The sequence below is a fragment of the Anastrepha obliqua genome, chromosome 1 (assembly GCF_027943255.1).
Source record: "Anastrepha obliqua isolate idAnaObli1 chromosome 1, idAnaObli1_1.0, whole genome shotgun sequence".
Classification (NCBI taxonomy): Eukaryota; Metazoa; Arthropoda; class Insecta; order Diptera; family Tephritidae; genus Anastrepha; species Anastrepha obliqua.
This window is the reverse complement of record NC_072892.1, coordinates 129686079-129700385: the sequence shown is the minus strand read 5'-3', so window position 1 is coordinate 129700385 and position 14307 is coordinate 129686079. Positions and strand designations below refer to the sequence as shown.

General features: G+C 38.0%; 1 protein-coding gene across 4 annotated transcripts in view; it reads right to left on the bottom strand.

Moving 5' to 3' along the window:
- Positions 1 to 6191: 6191 nt before the first annotated feature.
- LOC129236094 (uncharacterized) overlaps positions 6192 to 14307 on the bottom strand; it is a 93721-nt gene continuing 85605 nt past the window's right edge. For 3 of the 4 annotated variants that reach the window (XM_054870298.1, XM_054870300.1, XM_054870299.1), the window contains 5 exons: positions 13524 to 13670; positions 13236 to 13320; positions 10546 to 10627; positions 9668 to 10476; positions 6192 to 7578 (listed from right to left, as the gene is read on the bottom strand). In XM_054870298.1, coding sequence (XP_054726273.1) covers positions 7188 to 7578; positions 9668 to 10476; positions 10546 to 10627; positions 13236 to 13320; positions 13524 to 13670 — 1514 coding nt within the window. In that variant the 3' untranslated portion in view covers positions 6192 to 7187. The remainder of the gene's footprint in view (positions 7579 to 9667; positions 10477 to 10545; positions 10628 to 13235; positions 13321 to 13523; positions 13671 to 14307) is intronic. The other variant, XM_054870301.1, reaches the window with a different exon arrangement.

Sequence of the window (14307 nt, the reverse complement as noted above, 5' to 3'; positions counted from 1 at the left end):
TTAGTGCCGTAACATTGCATATTTCGATCTTAGTCCTTGAACGGTAGCCAAATTTCGTCGACGATTGAATTGGTTTTGTTATCCGAGGCTGGTTGTTTGTTGATTCGTTAGCATATTGCGTTTTAGGTAAGAAGGTTGCTATCTTCCTACCCTAGCTAGGTGATAGTTGAACTATCCGCACCTCCAAGCAGGTGTTTGTCTGTTTTGGTTCGCGAGTGGTATTTTATTCCCCACTTACCCTGCATAATGCAGAGCCTTCCCCTATCCAGCGCCTGGGGACGCGTCCGATAAGAGGCAGACAACTCCACACGCAGGAACAGTTACAAACAACGGGACTTTAAATCAACATAGGAAAGACAAAAGCATTTAACTTGAATTGCTCCCCATCAAATTCTTTAAAAGTGGCTATATGGCTGTACAACGTGGAAGGTCACCGCAACGATCACAAGGCGTCTCCAAACGCTCGATCTATATCGAACACCGATTTACGGATGAGGGCCACACCCTGAGAAAGAGTGACGAAAACATCGCCAAAAAGGCCTGCGGTGGAACCCCTTCCAATGGACAAGACGCAGTGCAGGCAGACCACGAACCATCTGGCACCGCTCAACGGAGGCGGAAATGAGGCCCGTAAATGAGACCTGGAACAAACTGAGAGCTCTTGCGCAAAACCGTGTTCGATGGTGACGAGGAATTGTTGACGCCCTTTGCTCCAACTAGGAGTTAGAGGATCCAATATATAAATTTTCTAAAGTGTCCCGGTTTCTAGTGATCTCGACATTTCAATAAAAGGCCTAAGAACTCGCTTACCAAAGAAACATAATACATAATAAAACTAGCGAAGCGGGCGAGGGTACGCTAGTACATAATAAAAAGCAATCAATTCCAGCCGATGATACGGTAATAGCTATCTCGGGTAAACACTTTCCAACATTTTGTGGTCTTCTACAAAAATCGCTGCCACTTTGGTGTCATAGTCGAGGGCTGGGAGCAAATCCACAGAAAATGGATCTGATAACCTGTAACAGAAGGTGCAAGACATCTGTTCTTAAACAAATATTCCTAGCGAGAAAAACTCTCAGAGTAAAGGAATCGGCTAAATATCTAGCCCTGGTGCCGAATAGGAACTTAGCTTGGGACTCACTGTTGCAGATAGGGTACACAAAGCAACAACAGCGGTATACTCCTGCAGCAGCTCAAGTGGGAAAATGGGAAATGGAACCCTGAATAATATATTGGCTCTTTATTGCCGTAGTTAGTTCAATCTTCTCCTATGGCATTGTAGTGAAGAGAGAAGGGAGTGAACATTAAAAGAGTTGACAAGGTCCGAAATCTTGAATCTGTTCTTATAACCGGTACACCATCGAAACCGATATTTCAGAGCTCACTGGTATGATGGACTATGCACTCCCGCCTCCCATTACTACCACAACGTTCATGACCCAGCTACCCTCAAGGAAAGAGTCGGAAAAGGACATTGTAAAACAGTGCGAGTCCATCCATGTATAAGTGCACAGATCACTCAAATCTCAAAGCCAGGATGTACGTAGGCATATATATTCCGTCTGAGGATCTACTTAAATTTTCGGCTACACGACTATTGCAGTGTTTCTAATGGTGAACTGATAGCAATAATTAAGACCGAGATACTGGTACAGTGTGATGCGATACCAGGAAATAATATGGATATTCTCACTGACATCCTGGCAGGGCGCATTCATTAAAGGTGGCGGCACTAGACCAACAACAACGAATATGACGACATTTCATTCATTTTATGCTGACTTCCGAACGGACACGGCGAGAGAAAGAAAAAAAAAACAAATCGGCTGATTTACTGATACCACCTCACTCACGAAGCAGTCGACAACCTCTAAGGTAGCCATGAAATGCCGCACGTCTCTTAACGACACGGCAGAGTTGTTACGCGAGACTCCGCACTACACTTCTTAACGAGAAAATGCAAATGAAATTGTAATTACGCATAGCGAAGGAAAGATGGCGTAATTAATCCAACTTCCGAAGCGCCCAACAATTGCGGCCGACGTTCAATGCTAAAAACACAACATCCCTATACCAAAATGAGCATCGCATTGTCTTATAGGCAGACATGCTCAAAAGCTAGTCGTGCAAACTCATGACTTATGCAGAAACTATCTAAGCCAAGAAAAAATTCAGACGTCCAAATGAGGCGGTAACATCAGAAATTATCAAAAAAATCTACAAAACCATTTTGAATGATCGAAAAGTGGAGTTGTGAGAGTTAGCTGACATCGTGGAGATATGAAAAGAAAGAATTGGGTCTATTGTATGAGCATTTGACTATGAGAAATCTCCGTTCAAAATGGGTGCCGTGTTTGCTCACTGTTTGGTTTCATCAAGACAACGCACCGTGTCACAAGTCAATCAAAACAATTGCAAAACTGCATGAATTGAACTTCGAATTACTCCCACATTCACCGTATTCGCCAGATTTGGCTTCCAGCGACTACTGGCTGTTCGCAGGCCTAAAAATGCTCACCGGTAAGAAATTTCACTCGAATGCAGAGGTTACTGCTGAAACTGAGGCCTTTTTTGAGGCAAAAGATAAATCGTTCTACAAAAGTGTTAATGAAATATTTTCAGCGGCGCTGGAATGATTGCGTTTTTCTTGCTGAAAATTACAACGATGAATAAAGCTAGTCAACGTTTTTTCTTTGTTAAGCCCAGGACTTTTCATCGCATATGTTATGCTATTAAAACACCAACAGCAACAATCACAGCTGCACTTACATTATCATACCGACCTGGATTTAAATCTCTCTCACTTCACAATAACAACAAAAAAAGGGTTAACTCGAAAATAAAATATTTATTATCATTTAAATTTAATGGCACTTAAAATATATTAAATATTTTATATTACTCTCTTTTACTTACATCGCTATTTGTATATGTGTATGTATATATGTTTGTATATGTGGTATTTTCTGATATTGTATAAGATGCATTCAATCAACTTAATTTTCAAACTATCAGGGATATGAGACAGGTTTATTCCATTCTTTTCTCAGATTTTAATGGTTGTTTGAAGTTATTTGGGGTTAATAAAGTTATCTAAATTTTTAAAGAACAGTAAGTAAACAGCAAACATCTAAAAAATTTTGAAACATTTTTTGAAAATATTAATGAATTTAGAAGTACATAGATACAAAGGTTAAAAACTTTTTTAGCGGCTACACAAAAGGGCATTACACTTTGCGCTACATTTGCTAAGGAACAATACAGTATTGTGAAAGTCATAAGCGGGTTTTTCAGCTGAGTCATCTATAACTCGAAAGTAAATATATTTAAATTACAATAACTACACAACATATTATTTGGGGTAATAATTAGATTGAGACAGACGCAGGATTTGATTAAAAATATTTCAAACTTGGGAATAAAGTTCAATATTTTATATTTATTAATTGCTAAAAAATGAGTACTCGAAACATGTCTGTCCAGCATCTAAAGAACTTTTTTTGTAATCATATTTCTTAAACCCTATCGGAAGATTTATAATTTTTGCATATGACGTGTCAATAATATTTGACACTTTTGAGCTAAACAGCTGAACAGACAAGCAATGGAGGACGTGAAGGTCAAAGTAAAGATTTTCATCGCTCAATTTTTTTTTGTACTTGGTAAAAAAATTATTCAAAAACAAATTTGGATGAATAATTTTGCGCCACCATATAACCGCCACTTTTGTTTCGCAAAATCTTCACATCTATATCTTTCTATATACAATTTGGGCTTACATTTTTTATTGGCTGTTTGGCCGGCCCTGCTGTGCCTCTTGATGTTTTTCAACACATGGAGAGACCTACAGTTTTACGCTGCCTCCGCTGGTTTTTAAGAGGAGTTTTTTCTTGGCAGCAATACTCTCAGAGGTTTGCCATTGCTTGCCGAGGAGCGACCGCTATTAGAAAAATTTGCTCTATCATTTGATGCTTCATGACCAGGGTTTCGAACCTGTGCACCCATTCGGCGGCGACGTTCAATACAAGTTAAAAAAAGGAAATAACTGCAAAGTGTGTGTCTCAGCGATATCTCAGAATACGAAGGAGTTTCTACTAATGGGATAATAGAAAATTTTCTAAGGATGTATGGTCCCTCTCATTTATTACTGGGCATCTATGGTATACCTACTATGGGCGCTCTAATACGATACATCTCAAAAGATATATCGGTTGCGTAGACCGTTCACGACAATAGATCGTATACCCATTGCCAAGAGTAAGAAATATCGTATAATCTGTTAAATTCAGACTGTAACAGCTAATTCGCCAAATTTACTTTGATGTCGATGAAACGGGAAACAATGAAATCCGCGGAATAGCAACATTTGCATACTCAATATTTTCTAAAAAAAAATATTTTTCTTTTTTTTGTAATATTTGCAATAAATTTTGAATTTTTTTAAATTTAATTTTTTTAACCTTGTCGAATTTATTTTTTTTTTCGGTACATTTGCATTCCGCTCAGACTTAATTTTTATTTAGGCACCAGCATTAACACCGCTAACAATGTCAGCCAACGTAAAGGGTTAAATTTCAAGGACCGATGTTGAATGTGAACCACACTTAAACGTCAAGTTTTTTCCTGCATTTCATTTGACAGTTTTTCAGACTAACTCAATTTGAACCATGGAAAGATACACAATCGAGCAACGCGTTAGAGTTATTCAGGCTTATTATGAAAACGGGCGTTCAAATCAAAATGCATATCGCGCACTTCGTGATTTTTTCGGTAAATTTAATTGTACAAAAGTTTGAGCAAACCGGGTCTGTAGGAGATGAGAAAACACCAGTGCATGCTCGTACAGCTCGTACTGCAGAAAATATTTCTGCTGTTCGCGATAGTGTGGTTGAAGTGCCGTCCACCTCAACTCGTCGTCGTTCCCAACAATTGCACCTCTCACGTTCGTCGTTGATGAACATTATACATAAGGACTTGCATTTACACGCTTACAAGGTGCAATTGACTCAAGAACACAAGGCACATTTTCACCTCAGTGGATTCGGCAATAAGCAGAATTGCTGCATTTGGGCGAATGATAATCCAAGAGTGATTGCCTAAAAACCAATGCCCCCACAAAGAGTGACTGTTTAGTGCGGTTAATGGGCCGGCCTTTTTCCAAAATGAGGCCGGTCAGGCAGTTACTGTGAATAGTGTGCGCTATCGTGAGATGAAAACGAACTTTTTATGGCCCGAATCGGAAGATATGGACATGGACGATATGTGGTTTCAACAGGACGGTGCCACTTGTCAGACAGCTAACGAAACAATGACTCTTTTGCGCGAAAAATTTGATGGCCGAATAATCTCACGTCGCGGCGATTTCAATTGACCGCCAAGATCATGTGATTTAACACCGTTGTACTTCTTTCTTTGGGGTTATTTGAAAGAAATGGTGTACATCGATAAGCCAGCAACAATTCAAGAGCTAAAGGATGAGATAATTCAGCACATTAACGGTATAGAACCTCAATTATGCCTCAGCGTCATCGAAAATTTGGACCATCGGATCGAGGTGTGCCGCCGAGGCCGCGGCGGTCATTTGGCCAATATTTTGTTCTATGTGTAATTAAGCCATATCAGTATTATCATAATAAAGAGAAATGACAATAATTTCCTAAAGAACTTGTAGTTTATTGAAAATCAACACCGGCCCTTGAAACTTAACCACCCTTTAGAATCTCTCTTGCAAACAACTGCTACTTTGGACCCAGTAAGCAAATGAATAGTAAAGTACTCTCTCGACGAACAAAACTAACACTCTACAAGGCTCTCATCATGCCCGTCCTAATGTATGGCGCAGAAGCGTGGACGATGACAACATCTGATGAAGCGACGCTTGGAGTGTTTGAGAGAAAGATTCTGCGCAAAATTTTAGACCTTTGCAGACGATGGACTTATCGTATGCGATGAAAAAATGAGCAGTACGAGTTTTACGACGGTATAAACATAGTGCAGCGAATAAATCCAGCGGCTACCTTCGCTGGGTCATTTCGCGCGAATGGAAACAAACGCTCCGGCTGTGAAAGTATTCGATGCGGTACCAGCTGGTGGCAGCAGAGGAAGAGGAAGGCCTCCTCTGCGTTGGAAAGAGCAGGTGGAGAAGGACTTGGCTTCACTTGGTGTTTCCAACTGGTTAGCACGAGAAAGAAACGACTGGCGCGCTTTGTTAAACTCGCCCAAAATCGCTTAAGCGGTTATCACCTCAATCAAGAAGAAGAAAAAGAATGGTTTAGACTGACTTAATAACAAAAATTGCAATTCAGCAAGAATTGTGGCCAAAATTAGAGAGTTCAAAAATTTAAATTAATTAAATTCAAATAATCAAAAGTGGCTTCCGTTTTGGGCACCCAATTTGATGGCTGATTAGTATTTAATTTAATTTCTATAATAGATTCTTCACAATCATTTACTCAATTATCCACTTCCAGTAAGCGTCCAACACTAGTTGAATATTGTGAGCTGAAAAACAATCCAAATGATTGGATTACAGCCAGGAATTGGATTCCCTTTAGAATTGGAAATAACTTGCTTAGTTCATGCACAATACTGTATCCATGCATATACTGACCCTCGTTAATTTTTAGTAAAAAACTACGGACAAATTAGTTGTATAGAGTTAAACATTAGGGACGATTTTCAAATATGAAAACGAAGTTGCTATAATACGAGCTACATCTGCGCATATGTATGTATGTACGTTTGAATGGGATTATATGTGTGTATGTATGTATGTAAATATTCACTAACACATACAAAATGCAAATACGAATGCGTTAACAAGTGTTAATAACAATTACAAATATAATTATCGTATAAAATTTTAAATAATAAAAGCAAATATCGTAGCGGTTCGGATCGTAAAGGACGTTCGTTATCGAAGTCAACACTTCATTGTTTCGAGCACATTTCGAGTATCGTATTCTGCCAAATTTCCTATATACATATGTATGTATGTATCTGTGTATGCATACGTATATGTATTTATTCACGTAAATGCTTTCATCGTGCGCGCTTCTAATTTCTGCAAACTGGTCCACCCCTCTTTTGGCGCTGCTAAAATAACGTGACGCGTGTCTTGCCTTGGGGCGCTGAAGTCAAAAATGCGTGACACGAACTCGCCGCTGTGTAGCCATTAGCTAGAACTATAAATCGGTTATGGGTCCAGCAACGCTTAGTTTGGTTGGCGTCTGTGCTACACTACCAACGCTGTTGACCGAGACGATCGTATGGGCCTTATGTTGTTTCTGCTGAGGCTGTATAATCAACGTAGATGATGATGGTGGAGAGATAAGAGTGGTAGTGGTGGTAGTGGTGCAAGGGTTAATATTATATGCGCCGCCAACAAAACGATTTACAATACCAAAACCTTCACCAACACTTGCTCCAGTACCAGTACCAGTAGCAGTAGCAGTACCGTTTGTTAGGCTATATGCAACCGACCCAGATGGATGGATGGATGTACTTGTATTGTTGGTCGTAGCGGAATTGGCTTGGATGGAATTCAAGCGTTGTGTTCTTACCATATTCTCAAGCCTAAAATGAGAGCAAGTAAGAGAATACGAAAAAATACGAGTGAGCCACAAACGTACAAACAAAATGATTACAATGTTAGGCGCTACAAGTTATGTTGCATGGAAATGTTTGAGAGTAAGAGCAAACAGTGAACCCAGATATGATGAGGTGAGATAAGTGTAAATGAGAGTGGTGAGTAAGAGTGGTGAGTAACACTACGTATGCATGTGTGTACATACACATGGATAAGAAAGTTTGTAATTTTATGTATGTATGTATGTTTGTGATTAAATGGTTGGTAAAGGAGGGGCATATTTTTTTGTTGTTTTTAGTAAATATTGTTATTGATTTGATTGTGAGTGTGTGCGTTTATTTTTTAGTGTTTCATTGAAAATCAAATAAAAGCTTTAAGAAAATTTGTTTAAACACAGCAATAAGATACATATGTATGTATGTATGTACTTATAATAAAAGAACAAAATATTTACAGAATTAAAATATGTATATAAGAAAATATAATCTTTACTGAAATTATGTAATAACTTAAGCAACTAAATGGATTTGCGGATTCTCAAAGTATATAAAACGTTTGTTTAATGCGAATTTCGCCTACCCTTCAAATATCTATGGTCGTCTATATATAAATTACTTAAGGCTTAAGCCACAACCACAGTTTAAAGAAGATGTGTTCTGGAGCTTTATAAAAGTTATTTCGCCAATAATTAGATAATTTGATTATTGAATTTTCACTTGTTTGGGAATTTTTTAAAATACTAATTTGGGGAAAAAGAATATTTTCTCGGTAGATGACTATAGTGATAGATTTTTCGCAATCCTATCGATCAAACAATTTAGATTTGGTGCCCGTTGTTAAGGTGACATTTCACACTAAAAAAATTCTTTTGCTGTTCATTGTTTGTTCCATTCAGTTTTTGATGTTAAAGAAAATGTCGATAAAATCACAGAAATAATCGAAATTGACCAGCATTTTAGTAATCGTAGCATAGCCCAGGAGATAAAGGTCGACCATAAAACAGTTTTAAACCATTTGCACAAAAAAAGGGATTTTTTTTCACAAACTAATATATGTATGTATGTAAGTACGTTGCTTTTCCTTGCATAGTTTATAGATTCACCGCATTTAACGCTTTCAGCAAGATAAATAACATCACGACGCTTTTTTAATCAAAATTTTAATTTATAGTAGTTTTTGATTTTTATTTCGTGCGAACCAACGAGGATAAATAAATATATTCGATTCGGGTTTATATCTTGTCAAGGTTTTTTTAACTCCAGCAACATTCGCTTTACGCTGCGACAAAAACAACATAGCAATTGATGATAAAAACTCGAAATATCATAATAAAGTCTGCTCACATGCTTGTTTAATATTTTTTTTTTATTTGAAAAGTTAAACAGTAAACTTTGAGAATCCACAAACCTAAAAAAATTCTGTACGAAAACGAAACCTGCATTAGTTTAAGGCCAGTTGTACTAGAAATAAAACGCTTACATGGCGCGTTATCAATAAACACTGAAATACCTAGAAACATTTTTCATTCGTCGTTACAGTAGCCAACGGTTGTAGATATTTCTATAATCATAGAATTCTAATTGGGAGCCTCGTCGAAAATAGGAGTCGAATGATTCTTTAACCCACTCACACATACTTGTACGTATGCATATATATATATATATACATGCATATATATACATACATATGTATGTGTGTGTGTGTTCTTTTGCTTAAAATGCTCGTTAATGTAGATCACTCATTCAATTTGGAACTTCATTCGTTCGCAAATTCATTATTTTCTTCCAAGGTTCCAAAAAAACTGCCCATCAAATATTTTCCCAAATATTACAATAATAATTCTATACTGTAGTGTAAATACTGGCATACGTCTAATTTGCTGTTGACTGCATTAAACGCTCGACAAATAATAACAAAATTATGATATAATATAATAAAACTGTTAAAAAACTAAAAATAATTTAAACAAAAACCGCCAATGATAGAATTTGTGTAAATGGTAGCTAATGCTAAGCTAAATTTTGTTTTTGTGCCGCACAACATTTCGCTAATTTGTATTCAAGCTTTTAAACCCACGCAATAACACGAATATCGGCCTCCTTACGAGCTGCTACCGCATCCTGTAGTTCCTGCTGTAGCTCCTGCGTCGACAAATTGCTCTGACCGTCAACATCTTTATCACCATCAACTGCATCAACAGGCTGTACAACATCGCCTGTAGTAGTTTCGCCATTTCGCTTCGAACCACCAACAACATTTGGCACCCTTCTGCCCTTCTTTCTTCGTTGTTTCACCTCCTCCTCCTCCTTCTCGGTTGGCGTTGATATCAATGCGAAATTAGGCGGTGACATGATTTGTTGCTGATTAGACGCTGCGGCGGCATTACCATTGGGCAAAGGTGTTACTGTACAAATGCCTATTCCACTGGCACCATTGTTACGTACACCAACGCTAACACCACCACCACCACCACCAACACCACTACCCGCTCCTACGCTACCGCCACCATCCGAACTGGAGAATGAGCTGCGCAATTCTGCTGCTGCACGCCTATCACTTACGGTCACCATATCTGCGGCACAAGTTCCGGGCGTTTCGACGATATGCAAGCGCTCACCCTGCTCATCCACTGTCAGCGCTGCGGTTGGCGGTTGATGGTGTATGGTGCCGTAGTGAAGATTCATCGATTGTGAGCGTCGTGTTGAGGCTGTGGGGAAGGATTTGCGTTGTGTGCGCAGTGTTTCATTCTCATAAATCACATCGGGTGTGTTGCGCTGATTGAAGAGGCTCGTCAGCATTTGGCGCATATATTTGTTCTCCGCCTCGAGATGTGTGATACGTTTGTTGGACTCCTTGCGATCGGCGCGCAAATGATGAACTTGAGACTGAGTAGTAGAGGGAAAAGGGTGTTAATTTTAAAGAGAAGGCCATGAAAAGAGGGTGTTTAACTTTACCTTCAGATCTTCAATGTCGCGCATCATGCGTAAGTTGCTCTCATTAAATGACCACTGGCGTTCCTCGACCATCGCTTTTACCCTGGAATGTATGAGCATAGACATGTGTGTGTAATAACGGGTGTTGTTAAATTTCAAAAACTAGTTATAAGGCATTATCTAGTAGTTATATGTGTTATCTACTTCATATAGCAAACTGAAAAGCCTAGATGTTCTTTAGAGACAAGTTAAACAATGACCCTGCGAAAGTCAATGGGAAATCAAGTTCATCCAAAAAGGTGCACATCGATCAAGATATAGTCTCGTTGGATCAATGATATTATTAAAGTTTCTATGCACTTCGAATGTGAATGTCAAATTTATTAAGTTCATCGTATATTTTCGAAAAAATATTTAGGTTAGAATCCAATACCGACCGCCAAATTGGAAAAGTCTACGAAAATGATAAAAGAAGGATCATTGCTGTCGGATATATATTATCAAGGATGGCAGATACCAAGACAAAAATAAAAATTCTTATTCAGAATTGTTTCTATAAAAACTATTAACACCTTCAAACTATTCGTCCGAAGTAGCTATAAACGACCGAAGTAGCAAGCTGCGGTTGAATTTTACTAAGGAACATATAATATATAACATGATAAAATTTGGTGGTATGATGTCGTTTCTCTAGATGAGAACAGTAGTGACGGAAAAGTCATGGTTTGGCGGAAGCCCAATGAGTAGCTGAAATCAAGTGATGGTTTGAGAGTGTATTTCATCCAAAGGCACCGGTTTAGTTTTAGACTAGACATAGACACGATTATGAATTAAAAAATATATTCGAATATATTGAGGTAAAATTTGAAATAGTCAGCAGAGCGAATGGACATTATACATAGTTTTAAACTGTACCAAGATTATGACCCTAAGCATAAAGCCCATATTGCGCAAGAACGGCTGCTCTATAATCGGCCAAAAGTTATTGCTACCCCTCCCCAATAACTCGATCTAAACCCAACAGAAAACTTGTGAAACGAGTTGGAGCGGAGTGTGGGACAGAGGCCAGTTTCTTCGCCCAGGGAGCTAAAAGAAATATTACAGAAAAAAGGGCAAAAATAGGGCCAGATTATAGTATACTAAAAACAACGGATTTGTACTAAATATTAATTCTGTTAATTTAAGTATTATTTTTGTATAATTATTTTGTTACCGTATTCCAAAACCGATTATAAATGTTGCATGAATTTTTTACTATTTTGTGTTTTTTTGTCCTATTTCGTTCATGGCAATTACATTTTTTTAACTATTGCCAAATTCCAGAGTCCGGCACTCGAAGTGTAAAAAGGACATAAATTTAGTTTGGAAGATTGCTTTAATCAATTCAAAGTAAAAAATGTGTGAAAATAATACAAAATTAAAAATCGATTTACTTTTGCGCGATATGACCATATTTTGTCTTGAGACGGTCCAGAAACGAATGGCGAGCTACCCGAATGTGACTTGCAGGTATTTTGGCTCACTCGCGGGCAACGGCTTTTTTCAGCGCCTCAAGACTGGTGAAGTTTTAGTTCGAACCTTGCTCTCCAAAAAGGCCCAAAGAGAATAATCCATCGGATTCGCGTCTGGTAAATTTGGGAGCCATTGTGTGGACGTTATGAAGTTCAGAACGTTGTTTTTTTCATTCTTGGTTCACTCGAGCTTTGTGAGACGGTGCCGAGTCCTCTTGAAACGTCCATGATCTGCCACCGAAATGTTTGTCTGCCCACGGCTTTAAAGAAACCTCTAGAATTCGTTCCCGATAATATTTCGCATTTACCTTGACGCCAGGCTTGATGAAGAGAATTGGAGAGCGCCCATCTGCAGTTACAGCGGCCCAAACCATTACTTGTGGCGCGTGCTGCCAACTGGTGGCCAATCGATATCTCAAATTCTCGTATGAACGATCGGTCAAATAAACTCTATCGTTTTGGGAGTTTATGAATTGCTCAATTTGAAAAATTGTTTGGTCAAAAAACACAATGCTCGGAAATTGACCGATTTCGGCCAAGCGTTGACTTCTTACTGCTTTGGTGTGAGATCGAGCACCTTTTGGATCTTTTAAAGCTGGATTTTGAGATCATTTTTCAGTATGGGGCAGATACTACGGTCAGAAATTTTCACTTCTTTCGCCATTTGATTGACACTTCCTAGGGGATTTCACTCAAGTCGCTTCTTCATTTTTTGAACCATTTCATGTGACGTTGCAATCTTTTGATGACCACCTCCATGACGTTTCGCGATGTTACCAGTATCGTTGCAACGAGTAATGGTGCGATAAAAAAGAACTTTATTTACTTTAAGGTGCTCGAACTCACGAAAAATCGCTGGTTATGATTTTCCAGCCAAATATAATACAATCACACTATTACGTTTGAAATCCGTTATTGATTTTCTTTTTTCATGTTTACTCTCGGCAAAATGCTTCCGCGCGCTTGTAAACAATACTCTGAACTGTCATTTAGCCAACTAACAGATAGCTGATGCCTGTGGATCAGCTGCGCGAACGGTCTGAAGTTGGTTACACTTCGAGTGCCGGACCCTATATAAGGTCCTACGCATTTCCCCCACTTTTTTATTATTTTATTTTTTTTTTTTTTAATTTAAATTAATCGAGGTGCCTTCGTTCGAATTCAAAAGTATTCCGCTTCTATTGGTTTCGCTTCACTCACCGATTTAGTAGCGCATCTTCGCGCACGCGTGCTGCTTCCTTCACTTCGCGCACCACATCAGTCATCATGCCGGGCGTGTAGGCGCCTACAATTATGCAATATTAAAGGGATTTAACAGAAATTTGCAAACAAAAAAGACATAAAATTATAGAGATACATATACGAGAGTGTTGCAAATGTTTTATGAGAACTAAACCACAAAAATTTCAAAATACTTAAACGAAAAAGCCAAAAATGTTTTCGAAAACTAAAATATAAAAATCATAAACATTACATTGGACAACATACCTGAATGATACGTTGGCGCTGGACTTTGCATACCACCAAATCCACCGCCAAATACCATGGGCTGACTGTGTGTACTTAATCCACTCAAGCTATCTCTACGGTGTCTCAAACCCCAATTGGGTGCGTGCTTTAAAGCTTCAATATCAACTAAAGAGTATTTTTGGTTTTATGGTGTTGTTGTTTTTTTATATTTTTTTCATTGTTTTAAAGAGCGATTCAAACGAGAGAGAGAGATAAGAACAAAAAGGGAAGACATAGAAATTATAATACAAATACAAATACAAATAAAAAAAGTGTACAAAAGTAGGTAAATACGAGACTACGAAGTACTAAATGATATTTCCTAATACAAATACTAATACTTATACAAATACAAATACATTGACTAGAGGATCGAAAACAATAAAAATAAATAATATATATTAAAAAATAGCTACAGTGAATAAAATTAAGAAAACGCTGTTTAACACTGCAGTTAATTGATAATTAGGCGCAAAACAAATAAGTGCATTTACTTGCACGCTCCGTACGTAGTTGAGCTGAATACTGCTTAGCAAACTAATGAGCTGTGAAAGTGCAAAAGATATACAGTAAATGTACGTATGTATGTATGTATGTGTGTAAACACAAATGTAATATATTTAAGCAAATAGTAATTACTGCTTCTAAATAAATATTTACAAAGTGTTCACTTTAGTCTCTAAGTAGGTAGATCGGAAACTGTGTGCAGGTAGAGGCCGGTGTGGGTGGATCGAAAAAATGAAACTATTAAAAGAATACAGCA